Source organism: Mirounga angustirostris, unplaced genomic scaffold, assembly GCF_029215605.1.
Source record: "Mirounga angustirostris isolate CCGP_5_RB_7025 unplaced genomic scaffold, mMirAng1.0.hap1 SCAF_8, whole genome shotgun sequence".
Lineage (NCBI taxonomy): Eukaryota > Metazoa > Chordata > Mammalia > Carnivora > Phocidae > Mirounga > Mirounga angustirostris.
In genome coordinates this window covers 117,603,071-117,624,330 of record NW_026991716.1, presented here as the reverse complement: position 1 = coordinate 117,624,330, position 21,260 = coordinate 117,603,071, and the positions used below count along the sequence as shown (strand labels likewise).

The window sequence follows — 21,260 nt, the reverse complement described above, 5'->3', positions numbered from 1 at the left end:
GTTTCCATAGCTATCCTGCCCCTAATTTCTATTCAGCAAAACAGTTATTCATGCATTTCAGAATTGTCGTATTTACTTCTACCCACTAAACTGTTAGTTCCTTGAGGACAGGGGCTATGCCTTATTTACCTTTTAATCCCTAGCACTTAGCCCAATGGAATGAGTGAAAGAAGGTGTAAAAGTCAAAGAAAAACTTAATTGACTTGGTAATTTTGCCCAGAGGTCCCAGTTCTCTGAACAAAATAGCTTGAGCTAATAATACCTATCATTGTTCCAGGTTTATAAGCAGAGAAACAGAGTAACAAAAGGTTAAGGAACTCTTTAGAAAAAACTTAAAAAGTAGAACAGGCATCAAAAGAGTTCCCACGCCTCTCATTAACTGATATTGTTTCTTTGTCGCACGCAATAGAATTAATTAAAAAAAAATCTGGTTCTATCTTGAGCTGAGGCAAGTGTTTTAAACTTCCCATCTTTGCAAATAAAGCTCTGTTAGTTATTTTCAGTGATCAGCTTTCTGATAAGAATTAAGAGGATGGATATGAAGTCATCACTTTGGTAACTTGTATAGTTGTACATAGGGGCATATTTGAATCAAACCTACATGCTAATCCAGCTTTCCAAATGAATGGGAATCGGTCTTTTTCTCAAAATGCCAGGCCCATCTCTTGGTAAGAAGCAAAATCTGCCTAGCTTCTTCAGTGTCCTAGAGAACATCCCTCTCAGTAAAGACAGGTCACAGTCTGCCCTCTTGATGACCTGGTTGGGTTGACAGATTTCACACTGTTTAAGAATGGAGTGAGGAGTGTGCTCTTTGGAGGGTCTCCAGAACTATTCTTCAAAGTGTCAGAAAAATCACAACAGGGCGTAAAGTTCAGAAGTTCAGTTAAGTTTAAGGTCTTTCACCCTGGAAAGTTTTCATTAATTTTTTTTCTCTTTCTTGTACACCCCAATGAATGCTGCAGTTGCAAATTTCCTAGCATGACTTGGTCAAAACCCACTCAAAACTATGCCAAGAATCTGCTTTGAAAGTTATGCTGTCAAAATTTGCAGCCCTGGGAGGCTTAGATAATTCAAGAAGTATCCGATTTTCAGTAACCAGATTTCTAGTTATATGAATTTCAGATTCTTTCAGGAGCCCCCATTCTGAAATATTTTTCCTTAAAAGCAACCAAAGTTTCTGACATTTGCTTTAAGAATACTTATTCTTTGGACGTGATACCCATTGTGTAAGGCATGTAGCGAAGTGTTTAACAAGAATGTAATAAATATGTTTCTAACTAAAAAAGAAATACTTCTTCTTTACCAGCTTTAAGCCAAAGAGAAATTTTACTGTTAATAAGCCATAAGACAATACAACTCCTGTAATAATAATAAAATGGAATATTATAATAATAGCTTTAGAAGTCAGAGAGCTAATCTTTTAAGATACTTTAGAACCAAAAGCTATCATTGATAAATAAAAAACCCAGAGCGGATTAATAAATTATACATTAGTTAGTAATGAAAAGCTTAAGAAACAACCCCAAGAGTTCTATTGGATTTATGAGATCAGTGTGGGAGGCATTTAGGAAGTGTTTGGGGGCATTTTTGGTTGTCATAATGATGGAAAGGGCCCTACTGGGAATGGAAGGGAGCCAGGAATGCTAGATGTCCTGAAATGTGTGGGACAGTTCCACACATCCAGTGGTTGTCCTGTGTCTCATTCAGCTTTTCATCGGCTGTTCGGGTATTCATGTAGGTGGAAAGCCTTTTTTTTTGAAGATTTTATTTATTTATTTATTTGACAGCGAGAGAGAGAGAGAGAGAGAGAGACAGCAAGAGAGGGAACACAAGCAGGGGGAGTGGGAGAGGGAGAAGCAGGCTTCCCGCTGAGCAGGGAGCCCGATGCGGGGCTTGATCCCAGGACTGTGGTATCATGACCTGAGCCGAAGGCAGACGCTTAACAACTGAGCCACCCAGACGCCCCGGAAAGCCTTTTTATAATGATCTGAACCTGGAACCTAACCCTATTCCCCTACTTTTACATATAAGCACAAAGTATTATTCTTTTGCATCATTTTAATTTTCCCTTTTCAGGAAAGCAGCTACTATGCAAATTAAGGGAGGGATGTCATTTTGGCAGGGAGGGGTGGTGGACAGGATTTCCCAGGACTTGTTCTTTACCTTAGGAAACCACCAGTGGCAAGACTGCCTATGATATCTGATTGTGTTACCCACATAACACACCGGTGTCGGTCTGCATGAGCGGCTGTCACACTTACAATGATTCAGCTTGGAGGTGTGCTATGTGACTACATCATTATGCCTTCTGGAGTGCTTATGCCCAAGAATTTACATGTTGAAAACACGATTTAAGTCACACACTGATTTTCTTGTATTTTTGCTTTATAATACAGCTAGGACCTTAGATTGATTTTTTGGGGGGGAACTTAAGTGAACAAGTAGGCTATGGCTATCAGATAGTAAAGGAGGATCTTACAAAATATTTGCTATAAAAAGGAGACACTGGATCTGAGAGGGCTTAAAGCTATTCTATTAGATACAAACTTAGCTGATAAAGGTAGTAAAGTAACAGATTCCTGTCAGTAGCACAGGAAGATCCTTCCAAGAACACAGGATTTGCTGTCTGAGCCTTACAGCTCCAAGCAGGAACCAAGATCAGAGTTTTCCCAACTTAGTCCTATATATGCCATTATAATGTTTTTTTTTTACCATATCTGCCTACACCACTATTTACTTAATGTCTTTCTTTAAGTCAGACAAATTCATTTGTGCCTACATATATCTTTTATAAATTTGGTACCAATAAAAAACAGATCGGATGTGCTTGTTAACATTTTTTCCTATTATACATTAAAATAAATATGTAATAATTAAAGTAAAAGAAAGAAGGTTGTTTTTTGTAACAAAAAGATCACCTGGTGCATCCTTCCCTATGCATAGTGCACTTTGGGAACTGGTGCTATGAAGGGTATATGGTAATGAAGATTTACTGGCTTGGAAAACATGATTTAAAGGCAATTGCCAAGAAATATTGATAATCTTTATGAAGATACTTTTTACTAAACTCATTTGAAAAATTTCTTGTAACGGGGCAAACTCTCCAGCTGCTGCTATAAGCATATCATGTCTACTTTAACTTCAGTAAGAAGAGAATATGCCATCCATAGCAACAAGTCTTTCTGAATAAACACCTTAAATAATTTGTTTTTTCACTCAACAAATATTTGTCAAGCCCTTACTATGCGCAAAGCATTGTTCTAGGCACTAGGACTAGCAGTGAACAAAATAGAGTTTCTTTCATTGTGAGCTTTTATTTCATTAATGTAAGAGGAGAATAAAAGCAAAATTAATTTCCATTAATCCCAAGAAGAAAATAGATAGGGATACAACAATCAACTCCAAATCAATCAGATGGCCTAAGCTTGGCATCAGAGGATGTGCACATTCTATCATTTGGCTTTTCATTTTGTCTGGCAAAGTAATTTTCATGGGTTTTTTTGTTTGTATAGCTTTTCTCATAGTATACTATTTTGTTGATGCTTTGCACTTATTTCTTGGCCCCATTTAAAATTCCACTCCACAATTTAAGGAATGGAATTTAGAATTTCCTGATACTTCAGCCCAAGTTTTCATTTTCATATGTAATTTAAAATTGTCCTTAAGTCCCCTCGAGTCACAGTTTCCTATTATTCATGCCATTATTATCATTGGTTAGGGGTTACAAGCACTTCGTATCATTTAAAGGAGCATTAGTTGTTCCTTCTCTTATATCTTCTCTATTTAAGACACTTAAAAACTAATACCAAAGATGATTTACGGCGGCAAGAGCTATTTAATAGCTCAAAATACTCTGAGAGAACATTCCTGTCAGAAGACTATGGTGACATGTCTTATTATTAATTTCCATAGAGTGGGTGTTTCTTACTTATCCAGTTATGAATGTTTGATGAAATTCATCCATTGTATTACCCTCTTAGTCATTTCCAAACAGCTAAAATAAAAAAACCCGGTGCTTTAGATTATTTTCAAAATCTCAGGTGGCACGACTGGCCTTTATAGGTTCAGCTAATGGAAATTTTAAAAATAAGAAAGCTGAACTCTTCACAAAGATTGCTTTGAAGTTCCAGTTGATAATTGCTGTTTAAAATAATTAGCTCTAAAGAATTCTAAGATTCTGAGAAGCCATGAGTCACTGAAGACAAACTAAGTTATACCCTCAAATAGCTTTTGTGTTAGGCGTTTTTGGTTATATTAGAATTCTTTCAAAACAGGTTATCCATATTTGGCAATTCTGAGTTAAGAGAACATTTGACTGACTAGAAAATGCTCGTCTTTCAACATATAATCAACTCTTTTAAGAGATTTCCCTCTGAGGTGTTATAATCTATTTGCCTGTGATTTTTTACATGGGTAGTAAGACACTTTTGCAGTGGTATCATGAATAATGTTGACACTTTGGAAACCTAATACTGCCCCTAAAGGTATAATTATTGCTGTAATCAAGAAGGATAAATGATAGAGAAAACATTTCAAGAAAAGAGGTCCTTTAAAAGAAGGAAATTTTTCCTTTCCCAGTGCAGGAGCTAAGCTATTAGAATAGTGCCTGGCACATAACAGATTCTCAATAAATATCTATTCACTGAATAAACAAATGGAAAAGAGTATCCCAGCAACTGTACTGTGTATATCATAAACAAGGTTTTATATATATAGTGTGGCACATAGAACACTTTCAATAAATATCAGCGAATTTTAGAGTTACCATTATAGATTGTGTATTGATATTGGCTTAAGATCCTGGACTTCCTATGTAAGAAATTTGAAATGGAATTGAGCCCTGAGACCAGTATATGTTGTTTTTATGAAGTATGTTGATAAGGAAGTCTTGATCTAAGGTATAGAAGGCTGGACTAAAGGTGTTGATGTGATAGAGAATGCATTTTCTTCGCACACTCAGGAATAACCGGCCATGTTTCTGCAACTTAGTTTCAATATCAGCAAGAAGCAACCACTTGCTAAGCAAGATACAAGGGAGAGAAAATGTGTTTTTCTTTACTCACAAGTCAGTGATTCTCCTTTTTATTTTTTACAGAGTAAATGACAAACTGCCATTTAAGATGGTCCCTGTTCTTGTTCTAACCAATCCTTATCGTGTAGTAAAAGTTTCCAGACTAGTTTTAACATCAATTCTCATTACTTTCCCTCCAACCCTGCAACTCCCTCCCTTCACCACTAAGCATTGGTTCTAGGATCAGAAAACACACACTCTTTGAATGAGCCCAGCATTTTCTCACCCCTGATCTTTATTTTGGATGCACTTAAAAAAACTCCACTTAGAAAGATCCAATCATTGTCCAAGTGCCAATGCCAATCACTTGATGAGGTCCTTCCCTTGAATGGCCAGTGATTTTTTTCATTGGAACTTCCTGGGCACCTGTCAATTTATCTGATGCTTATTTGAGTTGTGTGCCAGCATTTCTCCCCAATTTTTTTTCATCCCGTATCTTTTATAACTCATAGCCTGGCACACAGTAGTTGCTCAATAAATATGAATTGTTTGATCTAATTTATCTTTTCTTCTTTAAAAAAAAAAAAGAGATTTATTCCAGATCTTCCAAGGAGATTTCTGGCATAGATTTTTAGCCTTCTGGTCTTTACCAGAATTGTCTCCAAAACAGAAAAATCTACTGTGGTAAGGCACAAAATGAATGAATGAGAAAAGAATAAGAAAAAAGATGGATTTTCCTTCCTCACATGGCAAGGATTGTCAACAAATAGTGAGTGAGAAAGGGAAGGGGGATAAATGACTTATAATCTATGCTAAGGTAAGTACTTTCTGCTTGACTAATTTCTTGGCAACTTGGGAAAAAAGGTGCTAAAAGTCTTTCCATTGCTGTGGGAACAAATGGGGAAAGAAGAGCAAGGAGAGAACACTGCCCAGCCTCAGCCTAGAAGTAAACTAGCGACAGCTACAGCTGTCTTCATGCAATGAATTGCCTCCTCTGGATGGTAGTGGGGTGGGTGTGTGGGACAGAGTCCCTGGGAGATGGAGGTAAAACTTATTTTCATGGCTAAACATTCCTTGTAGATTATATTATCCAAGGGCACAAAAAAGCACGGGGAAGAGAGAGGAGTCTCTGTCATGAGGTTATTTCCTTTTTTGCAGTTTTGTATCTCAGGGAGAGGTGGGAGTGTGGGGTAGGACAGGAATAGTGATGGGCTTTTCTATAATGGCTCACACAGTGGGAAAGAGGGAAAGCAATGGCAAACACTTAGCCAACAAAGGTGGGGCCAGGTCACCATGTTGTGGCAGGAATTTCTGGTTCCACAGCTGTGGTACTTCTGATACCGAGTGCTGGTGGCCAGGTGGAGTGCAGAACTCATTCTCTGGGCAACAAATAATCAACCATTAAGCTCAGAGGGTCCTCCATTGCCCTGTCTCCATGACTCCCCACCTTGTGTCCTACTTCAGAGAGAAACTGGGAGGCATTAGGTGGGAAATTCTTTATTTTTCTGCTACAAAACCTACGAAACTTCTTACTATGCAGCCATTCTTTCCTTCTTTCTACTTGTTCTATTAAAAGAGTTGCCTCCTTTTCTTTTTTTAAAAAACGATTTTATTTATTTGAGAGAGAGGGAGAGCACGCACAAGAGAGAGCATGAGCAGGGGTGAGAGGGAGAAGCAGGTTCCCCATTGAGCAGAGAGCCCAATGTGGGGCTCGATCCCAGGACCCTGGGATCATGACTGGAGCCGAAGGCAGATGCTTAACCGACTGAGCCACCCAGGCGCCCCAAGCTGCCTCCTTTTCTAAGACCAGACCCCGCCCTTCCCCATCACCTTTCAGGATCCTTCACTCCCAGTTGTGACTTTTCTGTCCCATATGGTCCATTGTTCTTTCTCAACTAAATCTTTCTCACCATAATTTCAGCATGCTTAAATGTCTTGCCAAAAAACCCAAACAACAAAAACAAGACCAAAAAGCCTTCCCTATCGCACGTTCCCAGCCACTGTTTTCTCTCCACCACTTTATTTACAACCATACTTGGGAGAGTGACATGTCTAGCATTGTAGAGGGGGCTCAATAAAGATTTGTTGAAAGAGTGAGTCACTGCAAGAATGGGAAACTGAAAAGGGGAACACATCATTCTCTTCTTCAACATAAGTCAAGGACACTGTACTGTTTTGTATTATATACTCTTCTAAGCACTCTACATATGGCCATAGAGAAAGGGAACTACAGATACCGGTGATAACAACAGTCCACACTTATTGAGAATTTATACTCTGATAGGTGCTGTGCTAGGACCTTTTACACACTCACTCAGTGCCCTTCATGATAGCCCTGGGAGGGATGTACTCTTCAGCTCTTCTTTCCCAGCCTGGGAGGCTGGAAGACAGAGGGGTCGGGAAAGCCTCTGTTGCCAGAATCCAAATATAGGCAACTCTTCTGGAGCCAGCACTGCCCACTGTCAGGGGAAGTCCTTGGTTGATCCTTTCTTTCATTGCAAGGGCTAAAATTTATTATATACATATATATGGTAAAGTTTAAACAAGGAAAGCCTGCGGGTGAGTGGAAAAACAGAATGTCACAAGACCTGAATCCTAGATCTTAACACTTTCATTACCTTGCAGCGAGGGACTCAGCATCTCCGTTTTCTTTTTGTTTGTCTTTTTGTTTTTTGTTTTTTTGCTTGTAAACTGAGAAACCGGGCTAAAAGATCTCTTGATTGCCTTTATTTAAAAGGTTTGTCAAAAGTAAAATGCTATTTAAACGTGATTTAGAACTTGGATTTCATGCTTTTTGGAATAAATTTCTTTTTGAAATGACAAGCCATTATTGTGAAGTATCATACAGAGCTTTTGTAAGTACCTAGCTCATAATTTCCAATAATTTTTCCAAGGTAGCTTAGCAAATAAAGTGTTCTGGCCCATGGCGGCAGCTTCATTTTCTGGATCTTGGTATTACCTTATTTAGAAAAAAAATATTCCATTTCGGATTGACATTGCCTTTTCTTTTTAATAAAATCCCCTTTGTTCTGATTATAAGAGGGATACATGCTTACGTTAGAAAAAAAATAGAATAAAGGAAGAAGGTAATAATAATCATCTTGAAACAACACCTGTTAAAATTTTGGTGTATTTTAAAAAACATAACCGAGGTCTTTAAGATCCTGCTTCTTTTTATTTAACATATTGTAAGCGTTTTGAGAAACTTTCTGTTGACGATGCACAGTTTGAGTGACAGGAAATAACCAACTCCCCCTGGAGAAAAATTAAAGCAGCCTCAAATCTGACTTTGTCACAATAGCAATTCCATTTCCTTCTTCTTTAGGGACGGCGTACAAGTGTCCTCCGCTGTCACCGCCACACCATTCTCCTTATCAAAGAATACAAGGTCAGATAATGAAATGAGTGATTGTCGTTTGGCACCTTCTGCCAGAGCAGTAGGACTATATAGTTGAAAAGTTGCAAAATCTAGTGTTTTGATGTGTGATTATATATTTTCTCACTAAGTTATAGAAATATTTGTTCAAGGATATTGCGGCATTTTTATACCAAAAAGGAGAGAGTCTAAATGTACTATAAAAAGAAAATAACTATTATAATGTATGAAAAATATTTAATATGAGTAATTATATATGCAGTCAGAAAAGGAATATATTGCATACATGTATTGCCTTTGACCATTAAAATTCATCTCTAAAAAGCAATTATAGTACATTATGGTGAACACCTTGTGCTCTGGTATTGGATTTTTGGGATTTGGACTTTGGCTTACAAGTTATTTCTTGGGTGAGTTATTTCTTTTCTTTGGCCTTAGTTTCCTCATCTGAAATAGTAGTGCCTACTTCCTAGGGATCTGGTTGGGATTAGATGCATCAATCTTGTGCAAAGCATGTAAAGCAGGGTCTAGAACCTAAGAGCTCCACACATATTAGCTATTATTATTATTTGCTGTAACATGTGTGTGGCATAATTGACCTCTATCAGTGGTTCCCTAATACCCATGGAAGGTCCAGAGCCAGGCTTGCTGCATCGGGTAGCCTGAGGAAGTTTTGAAATATACTCTCCAGAGTTCAGTTTCAAAACGGTGTGACGGATCTTTCTTGGAGATGTGGTGGGAGCACAGAGGAGGGAATGAGTCATCAGTCCCCTGGGAGGGTGGAAGCAGGCTTTGCAAAGATCATAACGCTGGGATAGGGCTTGAGCAGTGAACAGATACTTCTTAGGAGAAGAGGTGGCTGGGGAGGGGTGTACTCAGTAGAGGGAGCAGATACATCCAAAGTTCAGCTACATCTACTGGGGACCTACTACAAGCAAGACAGGTTGCGGGACACACTGATCTCATCTACCTCTCACCTCCACCCAGTGAGGCTGGTGTTACAATCTCCTTCCACAGGTGTGGACAGAGAGTAGTTTGTGCACTTTTCCCACACTCACAAGAGAAGTAGGATTCAAACCTGGGTCTGACTTCAAAGCTCTTTGTCTTTGTGCCAACTTCCTCCGTTAAGCACGGTTTAGAGCGTGCACTTAGCAGCAGGAGCGTGGTGTGCATGGGGCTCTGGGCCGGGCCACCACGGTGGGCCAGGAGGAAAAGCAGCCTGTGGTTAGGTGGGCAGGACCTCGGCTATTTCTGGTGTTTACAGTGGCCCTCCTGTGCTTCTCGGCCTTTAGGAGACCTCTAGCCTTGGGGGGCTTTCTCAAGAGGGATCTCCATCTGGCCTCTTGCAGCCTCAACCTGGGATGGAGCACCTCTCATCTCAAAGCTGTGGTGGTGGCTGTCATTAGGTGCCATCGCACTAGCCATGTTCCCTTGGGGACTGTCCTTAGTAATGCTGCCACTTCCCTCAGGCATGGGTTCTACTGTCCTCCCTTCTTAGGTTACTCATGAGTAATAAACCACCCAGGTGCCCCATGGCCATTTGGGTTGCTATTTAAGAGAGAACACCATCTTCTTGATCTTGTGTGTGAACCCTGAGATCTCAGTTTGGAAACACACAAAAGAGTCTAAGGCTGGAACACTTTCTTTCTCTTTTTTCATGTGTATAGTTAGATATGGACCATGGCAAGTCATTTAAATCTTCTCGGACTTTGAAGGTAGGGTAGCAATGACAGGACATAACCCCTCATTTTGTTTACTAATGAAGTCACAAGAGATAGACTGGTGCTTCCTTCTGGGTGGGAGGTTGAATTTAATTTTATTTAACAAACAACTCATTCTAGCTCAGTGACTCATAGGATAACTTCATTCAAAAGAAACTTAATATACTCCGGCTTCCCTCTATTTTACTGTCTCCAGAAATCCAAAGAAGCCACTATACCAGAAAGACTCTGAGGGGGTCAGGGTTTTACTCACGGAAGTGCTACAGTAGAAAATGGTCATTTCTCTGTGCTACATTCAAGTGAGTTCGCAAACCCACTGGGCTCTGACATAAGCAACCGTGTTTGTACAAGACAGAATCCATGATGTGAGGTAGGGTGGTGTCTGAATCGTGGTGTCTAAATAGCTTCTCACAGAGGAAAATAAATTGCTGGTGAGACTTACTTCTTTGTGGGTTTTATTATCGGTAGTCTTAACTTTGCTAAATCAAGCTTATTATACATTACCATTATAGGGGCCCTTGAATGAAGTTGTTGATTTGGTGATACCTGTTTGGCCATACGGCTCATGGATGATCATGATTCCCAAGCGGAACTTCCAAATCAGGCCTTTCTGACCTGCACTGCAGTCCCTTATTTGCAGCTCTCTCTTGGACATTTCCCCTTCATTCTTGCAAACAACCTGTCCCTGAGCTCACTGTCTTTCCTTAACTCACCCTCCAACTTTACTCACGGTTGATCTCCTCTCAGTTTTTCAGGTGGCCCAGATGGACCCTGGGATTTCCCAGCATTCAGTATCATGTTTTATCTCCTTTTCTCCACATCATCTCTGGATTTATACCTTATTTCTACTTCCATCATAGTCTGCAGCCTGATCACGTTTCTCTTGATTTACTGAGTCTGCCCCTCCTACATATGAGTGTTAGTTAATTTTCTTAGACACTATTTTATTCTGTCTATGTTTTTCTCAAAATTCTCTGGTGATGCTTGGCTTAATGAGTCAAGTTCAAGTTCTTTATCTTGGCATTCTAAGCCTTTCGTTTTCTCTCTAGTCAACATACTTTACTACTTTCTGGACTTTCTCCCACTTAATGACTTAATGTCTCCCATATGTCAGCTCAGTCTCACTTTTAGGCAATTCCTTAACTAGATGACGCTCTATCTTATCTTTCAGAGTTCAGCACAAGACCATAAAGTCCCCTTTTCCTGCTCAGAGCACTTCAGTAATCTCTGCCTTCTTTTGTCTCTGATTTGTTGTCTCTGTCAATTCTTTTAGAACTAGATCATTTATGCTCTTATATGGTCCTTGCATAGTTTAATGTATGTTTGTCTTGGCCGTGTAGTGAGATTGTTAGGTCCTTAAGGGTAAAGGAATATCTAACAGTTTCCTTTTGAGCACTCAGAATCCCCAGCCCAGGTATAGGATATAGTAAGTGTCACCCTGCTACCCACAGTCCTTGCTGACTTGAAAGGAATTGTTCAGATATCTGCATTTGGTGTCTTTGGCAGACTCCAGTCCCACGGCTGCCTGAGGCAGGAGCTATCCTAGCCCCATGGTTACTGGTGTGGCTCAGGGCACCGTGGCCTCATGGCCTGCTTGGCATAGAGTAGATGTTCTATTTGTTGAATGAATGAGTGACAACCCGGAGGAAATACTGGGCTCCCTATTTTGATTTTCTATTTTTCATCACTCATATACAAAATAATAAATCCATTAAACAATGTCAGCCAGGTTAACAAAAGGCAATGGCTGTTTTCAGTTCTAGCTTTAGAAGGTGAAAACTGTTTCTTTTTTATTATGGTTTTCCCCCAGAAAGTCAGGTACATTGAATGAGCTCTCTTGACTTCTTTGTTTGGCTCCTATTGAATACCCCATCTCCCCCAAAAATTTATATCTCGTTGAGTAGAGTTGTTGATGGCTCCGTCCCGGTTCCTTCGGTCTTGAAGTACATTTTAGAATGGCCCTAAAAACGTTGGCCTGAGCGTGCAGCCCTTCTTCACCTCATTGTTGCTTTAGTACTGTTCATATTTTAATTCCTCCAGAACGCCTTCCCTCTTTTCCCAAGACTGAGGTAATTGTTCCCTTCCCCAACGTCCTCAAAGCTACTCCTGCTCTCCTCTGAATCCTGTATACACATACATGTTTCTCATATTATGTATGCTTTTAGTATACATGCATGCATTATTAAATGTATCAGAACACATCAGAATGTATAGGTTTATGTCTCTGCAAATTCCTCAAAGACTATGGCTATGTCTCATTTATCTTTGTATCTCTAGCACCTGGCTCATGTCTACCTCGGGAGGTGCTCCGTTGACAGTCACTGATGCATAGTGACAGGGAATGAGTAAAACAGTGAGGCCAACATCAACTGTGTCTTCCGCAATGCAGTGGCATTTCAGTGGCTAAACATCCTAACCATCCATCTGGCGTTTCCCCATGTGGAGTGCTGGGGCGCTTGTAGCCACAGATCCTGGGTGCACAGCATGGAGCATGACCCAGGTGAGTCAGAAAGGAACCACGACCACAATCAGTGTCTTGTCTTTCTTCTAGGGGGAGACAACTCTTGAATTGTGAAATTGTGGAGTGTTACCCTGGTGCTCACAAGAAGTCTTGAGTTAGTCCCAGCCGGCACCCCCCTTCTCTGCTTGCAGAGCATGGGGCCGGGGGCCTGAATTTTGGGGAGAATTGGATATCATCTTCTGAACATGACTTCTTTCAAATCATCCCATAACATTTTTTAAAGGATGCTTTATTTTCTCTTTCTTTTTTTCTTTTTTAGTTGAGACATAATTGACATGTAATATTGTGTAAGCGTAAGTATATAAGGTGTTTGATTTGATACATTTATATATTGCCATATGATTACCACAGTGTTAGCTTACACCTCTGTTAGGTCATATAATTATCATTGAATTATTGTGGTGAGAATAATTAAGATGTAGTCTCCTAACAACTTTGAAGTTTATAATAGAGCACTGTTAACTATAATCACTGTGCTGTGCATTGGATTTCCAGGACTTATCTATCTACTAGTTGCAAGTTTGTACCCTTAAACAACATCTCACCCCGTAACATTTTAATTTTGGTTCTTTACATTTCGTGTGGTTCTCATAGGTAACATTAAGAATCACCTTTAAGGGCGCCTGGATGGCTCAGTTGGTTAAGCGACTGCCTTCGGCTCAGGTCATGATCCTGGAGTCACTGGATCGAGTCCCGCATCGGGCTCCCTGCTCGGCAGGGAGTCTGCTTCTCCCTCTGACCCTCCCCCCTCTCATGTGCTCACTCTCTCTCATTCTCTCTCTCTCAAATAAATAAATAAAATCTTTAAAAAAAAAGAAAAAAAGAAAAAAAGAATCACCTGTAAGAAGATGACTGAGAGGCTGTCATCATCTGCTAGGAATTCTTTCTTAGAAAACTGAGTTTGTAAGGAAATTGTCCCTCTTTAAGAGGGGGGCATCACTTAGTACCAGATGGTTTGTACCATGCTGGGTGGCTTTTGGTTGATGGTTCTTCTGTGAACGTATTTTATATTTCTGCAGGGTGTTATGTTTTAGAGGGCAGCTTATATTTTTTTATTAATTTATTTTTAAAGATTTTATTTATTTGAGAGAGAGAGAGTGAGAGAGAGCACGAGTTGGGAGGGAGGGGCAGAGGGAGAGGGAGAAGCAGACTCCCTGCTGAGCAGGGAGCCCACAGGACTGGATTCCAGGACCCTGGGATCATGACCTGAGCCAAAGGCAAATGCTTAACCAACTGAGCCACCCAGGCACCCCTGATGGCAGCTTTTAAAAAGATTTGAAACTCTGGGTCACTTCTCCTCCACAAAAATATGTATTATATATTTATATACTTATATATTAATTATATTTATACATTATTTATGTAATTTTATATTTACATTATATTATATATATTTATATATAATATTTGTATAAAGTATTATACAACATATGTATTATATGTATAAATGTATGTATAACGTGTATGTATAAATATGTATGTACAAATGTATGTATAATACATATGTGTAAATATGTATGTCATAAATATAATATATAATTATAATATATTTATATATTATACATATATATTTATATACCATATATAAATAAATAGTATTTATTAGTTCTATTTCAACAATAATGAGCAAAGGAAAGTCTTTTTGTAGCTCTACTAAAATTACCTCATGCTTGTGCAGTTAAAATGGCCCTGCCTGGAGAGGCAGATCTGGAGGAATAGAACTTTAAAGATCAAGATTAGCAAACTAGCCAACAGGAAAAGCCGAAGAGCCAATTAACCTCCTCCGCCTGCAAAGCCCCGCGGCTGGTGTGGAGGTCCAGGCTCTCCGTGGCGGCCGAAACGTGCGGCCCTAAAACTTCCAGCTGAAGCTGCCTCGGTCCTTCAAGCTCCACAGTCGCTGGGAATGTTTGCTTTGTATGTCACTTCCTTTGCCGCGCGAGTGTGGAAATCACATTGTGTTGCTCTGAAATGGTTGCCATGGGAACATCTCCACCTAGCCATTATCTACTCAGCCTACTGATTACATTAACCCAGGAGACGGAGGTGTACCCGGGGCGCTGCAGCCACCTGTTCTGCAGAAAATGGTGATTGCTTCTGCGACGTTTTCGCCTATGTGGGCCACCCGTTTCTCAGAACACTGTCTCTCCGTTTTCTCTTCTCTCGTTTCCCTCCAGAGTTAAGGGATGACATAAATCTATAGGACAGTGGCATTGGGATAACTGAGTCATTACATTCCCATTCCTCCTGCCCTCTTCCAGGTCCCTGTTTTCGTATCTCATGCAGAATAAAAATAATTGTCACTCTTTTCTCTCCCTCTGTTCTGCCCCTCCATGTTTAGGTGTAAGGATAATCCTCTTCTTTAAAGGTCTATGATTCCTGTGTCCCACACAATGGTGCCGAAGCCACATTTTTCTGCTACTTATCCAGAGCAGCTTCTCAAAATTCATACAAATGGCTCTTTTCTAAATTGTATAAAATATAAACAGTAAATGAAACTGGCTGTCAACAGGTAACTTTATCTTACATGTTTCTCAATAGAGAAATGCGTGGGTCTGGATGTGTCTCGTATGAGGAGGATTTTCTGATCTTTATTCCTGGATTGAAAGTGACATTTAAGGGGCGCCTGGGTGGCTCAGATGGTTAAGTGTCTGCCTTTGGCTCAGGTCGTGATCCCAGGGTCCTGGGATCGAGCCCCACATTGGGCTCCTGGCTCGGTGGGGAGTCTGCTTCTCCATCTCCCTCTGCCTCTCCCACTGCTCATGCTCTCTCTCTCTCCGTATCTCTGTGTCTCAAATGAATAAATAAAATCTTTAAAAAAAAAAAGAAAGTGACATTTAAGAGGTGTTGTCTTGAAGTAACTTTTTTTGGTAGGAAAAAGTATAAAAATCCATTGGCCTTGTAATTATTGTCTAAACCAGAATACTTAGGGAGTGAAAAACAGCATTAATAAGTTTGCCTAGACAACAGGTGCAAATTTGACTATGCCAGGTAAACCAGGTATATATCATCACCTTATATGTAGACAAGTACATAGGCATGGTAGTACCGTGTCTTCAAAAAATAGGGGAAAGGGATACCTCTTCCAGAACAACGTCTGTGCAGTTAGAAATTATAATTGTGGAATTTAAAATCTGGATCAGCAAGGAAGTTCCCTTTCTGTTTATACTTTTATCTCATGTAAATTAAGTCAGTGTGAGTCCATTCTTCAAAGTAAAGTGATGGCACTGGGGATTAAATGACTTTAACAAAGGAAAATAGGCCAGGCTGAATGTACCTATGGAGATGTCATAAACTTTTAACTTTGTTTAAAAATCTAACTTAAGGGTTAGTCACTCTTTTCTGTTAAGGGCAATACAGTAAATATTTTTGGCTTTGTGGGCCATATGGTCTCTGTTGGAAAGTAGCTGTAAATGAAGGACATGGCTGTTTGCCAATAAAATCTTATTTATGAGACAAGCATGGGCAGGAGTACAGATTTACTGCCTTGGTTGTCATTGGCCCAATCTCATTCTAGTTATCAGTTTTAATGTCTAGAAACTTTGTTCTGAGAGAAAGTTGTTTTGGATAATAATTCTGACATCTTCTTGCTCCACATGGTAGGTTGGGGCAGTAGCTAACAGGGCCAGTGGAGAAATGCATTGGGCCTTACTATTTAATGTACATTTTTGTTACACATGTTCCAGCCATTCAAGACATATGTTGAAGTGGGGGGTTGAAGGTAAACCTCCAGCCATACTTTTGACAGGGAGTGGCTGCCATGTGGATTTCACTAAGCATTTTAGAAGAAAGGCTTCCGGGATGCAGACACAGGGGAGAGAGGCTCTGGTGATTTGGGTTTTCCTATAAATGGTCTTTTAAAAAAAGTCCTACCTGGATTCTACCTTGGCAGAGAAAGCAAAACTGCAAGCACCTGAGGAAAATGAAGTCTTCGGTCTCTGCTTATACTTGGAAAAAAATGACCCAAAATGAAGATAAATGATACAAAAAATCACTTTAAATGAGTCCGGTACTTACTGTGTAGAATTGGAATCAGCTGGTAAAATAAAAGTTTTAGGAGAAAGTCCCAGAATGTCCCTTTGGAGTTTATCTTAAAATCTTTATAGAATTATATTTAAAATGTTTCCTTTTAGGCAGAAAGCAGATACTCACAACTCAGGCAGGCAAACCTCAACAAGAACATGAGTGACATTAAAGAGAATTAAATAGGCTCTATATAAAGTAGTAGGAGCTGTGACACAAATATGACATCTTAAGTGACTGTAAGCAACACAGACAGCCACATACCTGCTGCTACCTGGTGACAAGCTGCTGTAATTGCAGGCTAATCTAGAAATGGTGAAGAGTGACCACAGTCGTGTTGTGGATTCTATTCTCAACTCTCTAACCAGGTATAGCAGGCGTTTGACAATGGAATGGATAGTACCACAAATAAGGAAAAACCTCAGAGGGCTTCAGTCTTATTTGAGCTGTTAAGCAAAATGTAGGGGATGACTGACGTTTATAATTATTTAATATACTCTTTTTGAGGGGATCTTTTGATCTAATTGGTAAGTTAACAAAAGTTAGTGAGAGGTCAGTTCTTTGGGATCTCGTAGTCTATTTAGGGATGTGTTTTATACATCTAGGAAAAAACCTGAGTCCACCATAAAGCAAAAGTACAATGAAGGTAAATTGATATTGTCTTAGCATGCTTTACTGATAAAGAGACATAAGTGAAGGAGTTATCTAGAGTGGAGTGCTGAGCAGAGGAGAAAGGGAATTTCAGAATGGATGGCCAACACCGACACTTAATGTGTGGACGGTCATGAGCAACAGATGGGGTGAAATGGGAATGGAGGGACAGATAGCATCTCATACCAGGGGAAGGAGACTGGGGGTGAGTCCAGGCACTAGGAAGTTTCTGGAGGACCTACAGAAGAGAGGTAACAGGATGGCACCTGCTTGTAAGTGGTTTGTTATATAGTGAATAATATAGTGAAATATTATCTGCATTGGTTTTCTGTTTAAATTTTTTATATTTTTTCAGTTTTTTTTAATGTTATAAAAGTAAAACAAACTAATTGTAAAAAACCCAAAATCCAAGTGTTACAGAAACCTATGATGTAGACAGTGAAATATTCTATAACCCCACTTACAAAGATAACTACTATTAGCTGATGTTGCTTATTAACAGTAGGATAATTTAGAAACAGATTATATCATTTGGGACCTTGAAATTATAAAGAGAAGTATCTCCTATTTTCCTAATTCATTCATGCCTTATATTAGAAACAATGATATAACATCTCATCTAATATTGAAAGAGGCTTTTGGGGTTATTTTCTCCATCTCACACTTAGTAGGTGAAGCCATTGGAGAATCCTGGTCTCTATGAGACAGTGAACTAACTGCCCCTTCTTTGCTCATCCCCATCTTGCTTGGTGGAACCATATGCCTGGCAACTGGAAATCAGTACAGTCTTGAAGACTGTCAAAGGGTTAACCTCCATGGGTACCTGGAACAGCCTAGTGGAGGTCATATGGAAAGGTAAGAGACACCATCAGAGCTCACTATATCCCCCAATATATCCAATAGTGCACTGGCTTGGCAAATCAATTGTGTCTTCTAGAACGTATTTTTGGGGGCTGGGTTGGGGAGGTTATCTCTAGTATGGAAAGGTTACTCCAAATCTCTGTGTCCCAGAAAGAGCTGAGAAAACAGATATTGCACATTGATAGGGAAGTTTAATGAGCTAGGAGATTATAAGCATCTCCACTCCCTATGACCTTTTTGAGGATCTAAAGATAGCAAGTTTTGACTTCTCTTAGTAATTTTTAGGGGTCAAGGTAAATCAAATTACCTCTTTCACTGAACGTGTTTATTCCAAAGGAAAGTAATACTATGTGGGTGCAACCCAGAACTTTGAAATTTATGGATGGGAAGTGACAGGAGAAGCAAACACTGAAAACCTTGGAGCAAACTGTGAAATTTATCTGCTTTCTCCCTCCACCGGCCCCTCCAAGTCCGACGTGCAAGATGATTGCAATCGTGAGAAGACATGAAATCAGGCAGGGTGACTGGTCACTGGTTTGGGTTTCCAAAGGAATTTGAGATTAACAGAATTATGAACTGGAGGTTGAGCCAAACTCCAAATAAGGAGTCGTATATGAAGGGGAAAGGTAGAAATTAAGGAGGAAGCAGCAAGTCCAGACCTCTAGGGCTCTGCCACAGTGAAGAGTTTTATCAGAAATGTAAGAATGGACCTCAGGGACCTCAATTAGATAAGGAAGTGAGAATGAGACAACAGACAAGTTACTAGGGGCAGCTGCAGAATAGGTTTTAACAATAAAATAGAATCTCATCTGGTCTAGTCCTGGATGACAGTGGAAAGAATGTGCTGGATAATGAAAGGAATAAGCTTCCTTGTATAGGGCTTCACAGTTTTTAAGACTTACATTTTTATTTTAACTTTTAATTTTAATTTTTTCCCACTTTATTGAAGTTTATTTTTTTCTTCTCAAATTTTTATTTAAATTCTACTTAGTTAACATGAGACTTACATTTTTAAAGCTGACCTGATCTCATTTGATCCTCACTAAAGCTCTGGCAGGTAGGCAGTGCCAGAATTACTTTACTTAAAGACAAAGGGTTAAGTTCCATTTGGGAGGGGAGACATGGAGGAAGGAAGGCAGACCTCCGAGGGTTTTGAAGTTCAGAGGGAAGTCAGTTTTTTTTTTTTTTTTTTAAACATTTGTTCCCTTCCAGGTACACTTGATTACTCACTGTTAAGTAGGCGGAAGTCAATGAATGGGTAGGAGCCACGGCGTTCAGCAGGAACCCCTGTCTGACCCCTTAGTCGTACATCTCCTAAAAAACAGAAAATCCAAACACATGTTTGAAAATGTTGCCAAGTGTATTCACTTTTCCTCTGCAAATGCTCCTACCCACTTATGTCATTGGAACCAACACCAAATGTCAGGAGGAAAATGATTTCCATTCACCTTGCATAAGAGAGAGCTACTTGAGAAGGGATATTTAATGAATGCTGAGTGTAATGAACTTGGCAATACTCTAATGAGCGAAGCAGCACTCTGCTACCTTTAAGATCTGCCTGGAAGATGGATCTGTGAAAATTTTAGTAATTTACAAAATGTCCATAGTCTGAGAGCCACAAAGATGAGGCATCTGAATCTGGGAGGACGAATGGTGTTCTGGGATTATAGCTTTTATTCTTATTAGCATGTTTAATTGCCCAGTGTTATTTCTCTTGGTTCCAGCACAGTTGCCTTCTGACTGGTGTCCACCATCCTGTTCCCCAGGCTGTATCACTGATCTGCTTTAGAACCTGCTCAGTGAAGGCCCGCCTAGCTCCAGGTACTTCGGACACTTCACCACCATTGTACATAACATAGTCGCTAGGGTTTGTAGAACTTGTTTTTTTGTAGGTTTCCTTTAATGTCTGTGTTCACTTTCCTTTGTGATGTGTCTTCCGCTTTCCCGATTAAGGGAGGTAATGCAGAATGGAAAGAGCACAGATTTTAGAATGGAACAGACTGTGGCCAATTTTGGCTCAGACACTTGCTACCTGTACGATCTTGGGAAATTTATTTCTCTTAGCCTCAGCTGTCTCCCTTCAAAGTGTCATTGGTTGGAGAATCTAAAATAACACTAGCTGCCTTGCAATAAGTGTTGGGTGTACTTATTTCTCAACTCCTGCAAAGCAAGGATCATGCATATTATGTGTTTGGCATTTTTCCATAGTGTTTTGTGTATTGTATGGCACATAACAGACTCTAAGTGAACGTCTTCTGTTGACACGAGTAAATATAAAGACAAAATTCGCCAATTAGTACATAAAGCATGGAATTAGAGGAGAGGTAAAGATACATGAGATCTACTATATTTCTGGAAGAACTGAATCAGGGAAGGTTTCAGTTCCATGAGTAATGTGTCTGCTCCCATAAACTACTCTTTCCCAGACATGAGGTGGCAGCGGGGCCTTAGCCTATGAGGAGAGAGGAGCAACAGTCTTCTCTCCTCCATTCCTACTTCCTGGAGTTAACCAGGCCTGGGTGAGATCCCCTTCAGCCATCACCCGCACCGCTGGCAATGTTTAAAATATCCCTTCCAGATGAATGTTGTGTGTATTAGGGGGTTACGAACTGCAAGCTGTGAGCCTCTGGACTATTCTGTGCTTTGAATTTTATATTAGTACCTTATTTAATGCTTTGTATAATCTGATATTATAGTGTCATACTGATATTAAGGAATGTTATAATTTATGGAATAAAGCAAAGTGGGAGGAGGAGGAAAAGATGGAAAAGTACTTTTATAAATATGAATATCATCTGACATCAAAGAAAGGAATGCTGTTAGCATTTGGCAAGTTCCTGGGGTGGATGGCCAGCAGCTACAGGAAAGCCACTGGGGAGAGTTAGAGGGTTTTCCTGTCTTCAGCAGCTTGTCTTGAACACCCCATGTTTATAACACTCCAGAAAGTTTACAAAGCACTTTCACAAACATCACAGTATATTTATTTTCTTGTTTATCTCATTGGATCCTCACAATAGTCTTGTGAAGAGAGTCACTATTATTCTCCTTACTTTATAAGTGAGAAAAAGGAGGCTCAGGGAAGAAAGCAAAGACTGCTGT

General features: G+C 39.8%; 1 protein-coding gene across 4 annotated transcripts in view; it reads right to left on the bottom strand.

Moving 5' to 3' along the window:
• PDE7B (phosphodiesterase 7B) overlaps positions 1-21,260 on the bottom strand; it is a 322,239-nt gene that overhangs the window by 57,725 nt on the left and 243,254 nt on the right. For all 4 annotated transcript variants that reach the window (XM_045865600.3, XM_045865599.3, XM_045865598.3 and 1 more), the window contains one exon: positions 19,392-19,475. In XM_045865600.3, coding sequence (XP_045721556.1) covers positions 19,392-19,475 — 84 coding nt within the window. The remainder of the gene's footprint in view (positions 1-19,391; positions 19,476-21,260) is intronic.